Source organism: Monopterus albus, unplaced genomic scaffold, assembly GCF_001952655.1.
Source record: "Monopterus albus unplaced genomic scaffold, M_albus_1.0 scaffold40.1, whole genome shotgun sequence".
In the NCBI taxonomy this organism is placed as follows: Eukaryota; Metazoa; Chordata; class Actinopteri; order Synbranchiformes; family Synbranchidae; genus Monopterus; species Monopterus albus.
This window is the reverse complement of record NW_018127920.1, coordinates 4,890,751-4,893,427: the sequence shown is the minus strand read 5'-3', so window position 1 is coordinate 4,893,427 and position 2,677 is coordinate 4,890,751. Positions and strand designations below refer to the sequence as shown.

The following is a 2,677-nucleotide window of genomic DNA, read 5'->3' as shown; positions in this document are numbered from 1 at the left end:
ATAGAAATATGGAGTTCTAATGAGTCAAGTACAAATTACTCCAGAATTGTGAGTTTTAAAAGTAGCTTTAGATAGGGGTGTAAAGGGTGTTTCAAATTGTGTTGAAATGATGAGGACTTAGGACACTTCTGGAAGAAGGTCAAATAAGGAAATATGGCTGTCCTGTGTAGAAATGATTGAACAAACAAAAATGTGTTCATAAACTGGTAATTCCAAATGATCAATTAGGACTGTCACAGAAGAGGGCTGCTTAGCAAACAACAGCAGAACTGTGAATCTGACAAAATGCCAACAGGGAAATGGTGAAAAACCTCCCTGGGAAAGCCTATGCCAGGGTGCTGGAAAGGAGGCTTCAACTGACTGTCAAACCTTGGATCCAGGAGGAACAATGTGGATTCTGTCCTGGCCGTGGAGCAGTGGAGCAATTCTTTACTCTTGCAAGGTTACTGGAGGGATCTTGGGAGTTTGCCTATCCAGTCTACATGTGGACTTGGAGGACTATGACTGGGCCCCTTATGGCATCTTGTGGGGGGTACTTCAGGAGTATGGAGTACCAGGGCTGCTGCTATGAGCCATCTGCTCCTTGTATAACCAGAGTGAGAATATTGTGTCTGCATACTTGGCAATAGGTCAAACATGTTCTCATTTGGTGTTGGTCTCCATCAAGGTCGTCCATGGTCACTGATCCTGTCTGTGATTTTCATGGACATGATCTGGAGGCACAACTGGGGGGAGGTCCGATTTGGGAACCTCAGAACTGCATGTCTGCTTATTGCCAATGATGCTGTTTTGCTGGCTTCATCAGACGATGGCCTCCAGCATGCACTGGGGTGGTTTGCAACCAAGTGCGAAGTGGCAGGGATGAGAGTTAGCATTTCCAAGTCTAAGGCCATGGCACCCTGCTGGAAAATGAGGAATTGCTCCCTTTTGGTTGGGAGTGAGTTTAAGTACTGTATCCCTTAAAGAATTTAAGTATCTCGGGGTCTTGTTCATGAGTGAGGGTAAAATCAAGCGCAAGACTGACAGGCAGATAGGGACAGCATCAGTAATAATGTGGCCAGACTTGGTCTTACAAGACAGGGTGAGGATTTCGGACATCTAGAAGGGACTCAGAGTAGAATTGCTGCTTCTTCACATTGAAAGGAGCCAGGTGAGGTGGTTTATGCATCTTATCAGGATGCCTCCAGGGCGCCTCCCTTTGGAGGTTTTCAGGGCATGTCTAACTGGTAGGAGACCCCAGAGTAGACCCAGAATATGCTGGAGAGAATATATATCTCATCTGGGCTGGGAACACCTCAGAATCCCACTAGAGGAGCTGGAAAATGTTGCTGGGGAGAAGGACGTCTGGTCTACCTTGCTGAACCTGTTGCCACCGCAACCTGATCTCAGATAAGCGGAAGAAAATGGATGGATGGGTGGATATTTAAAAAATTATGTCAGTGACAAAGTTTTTGGTTAATGTGACTTTTGGTCTAACCTGTTTACTTTTAATTATATATAGCATCAAATACCCTGAACTTCGACTTAAAAATAATAAAAATATTGTAAGATGGTACAATTTTGAATCATTTGACATTTTAGTGATACTGCACAGGGGTCTACTCCATTTTGTTGTATATTGTTTGGGTGGAATAAAAAGCTAAAGATTTCTGGACATTGAAATCACTATGCCTTTTACTGTTGTGGAAGTTAAAGCCTGTTTAAAAGGACCACTTTCATACCTGCACTTTGTGCGCATGTTCAAAGAAGTGCACCAACACATTGCATTTATTGCAGGCCATTCTCCATTTTGGTCCAGATGTGGGATCCAGCACCAAAACCCCACTATCGCACTCCACACACTGTCCAATCCCTAAAGAGTTGAGAGCATGCTGACAGGATGGATGGGTACATTCATTGCATCCCATACCTGAGAAAAGCAGATATTAAAACAGGGTCAGTATATCAGAAACATTAGAAGCATATAAAAGACCAAAAACAAGGATGCAGATTTACTATGTACATCTGTGCTGCATTTTTCATCGAGTTTGTGGCTAGTTTGCATGTATTCAGTGTCTGATTTACTACTACATCAGCAGGTCATTTCAGTGAGCTCCTGGACTGATCCTGGAGAGCTCAGTAGATACAGCTCAGCACCTTACTTTAAACAGTAATGCATGTTATTGTATACCGTCCACCTGCCCCTTATTCATAGTTTTTAACTGAATTCTCAGACTTTGTCTGATTTAGTGCTTAGTACAGATAAAATAATTATAGTCGGTGACTAATATTCATGTAGAAGCTGTACTCCTGCTGGTACTGTTTCTAATCAATTTATTTAATATATTCCAAGTACCTTTCATGTTATTTTTATTATCCTCTAATACTTTAGAGTAATATTGTTTCTTACATATCCTCAAAGCACTACGCATTTTGTATTCCAGTAACTTAAATTTTTCTTCCGCCTTCTTGGATCTGTCCTTTATAAATTCTTTATATAACGCATTCTTCTTTTTACATGCATTCTGTAATCCCTTACTCATCCACAGTTTCCCACTGTAATTCCTCTTGTTTTTATACTGCTTACGAGGACAGTTCCTGTCATATACTTCCATGAATATATTTAAAAATTGCTCATATGCTTTGTCTAAGTCTTCCTCTTTGTAAACTGCATCCCAGTCTTGCCCCAAAAAGTCCT

At 41.5% G+C, this 2,677-nt stretch overlaps 1 protein-coding gene across 2 annotated transcripts in view; it reads right to left on the bottom strand.

Annotated features, from left to right (window-relative positions):
• top3b (DNA topoisomerase III beta) overlaps positions 1–2,677 on the bottom strand; it is a 32,107-nt gene that overhangs the window by 3,820 nt on the left and 25,610 nt on the right. For both annotated transcript variants that reach the window (XM_020599340.1, XM_020599339.1), the window contains exon 16: positions 1,722–1,909. In XM_020599340.1, coding sequence (XP_020454996.1) covers positions 1,722–1,909 — 188 coding nt within the window. The remainder of the gene's footprint in view (positions 1–1,721; positions 1,910–2,677) is intronic.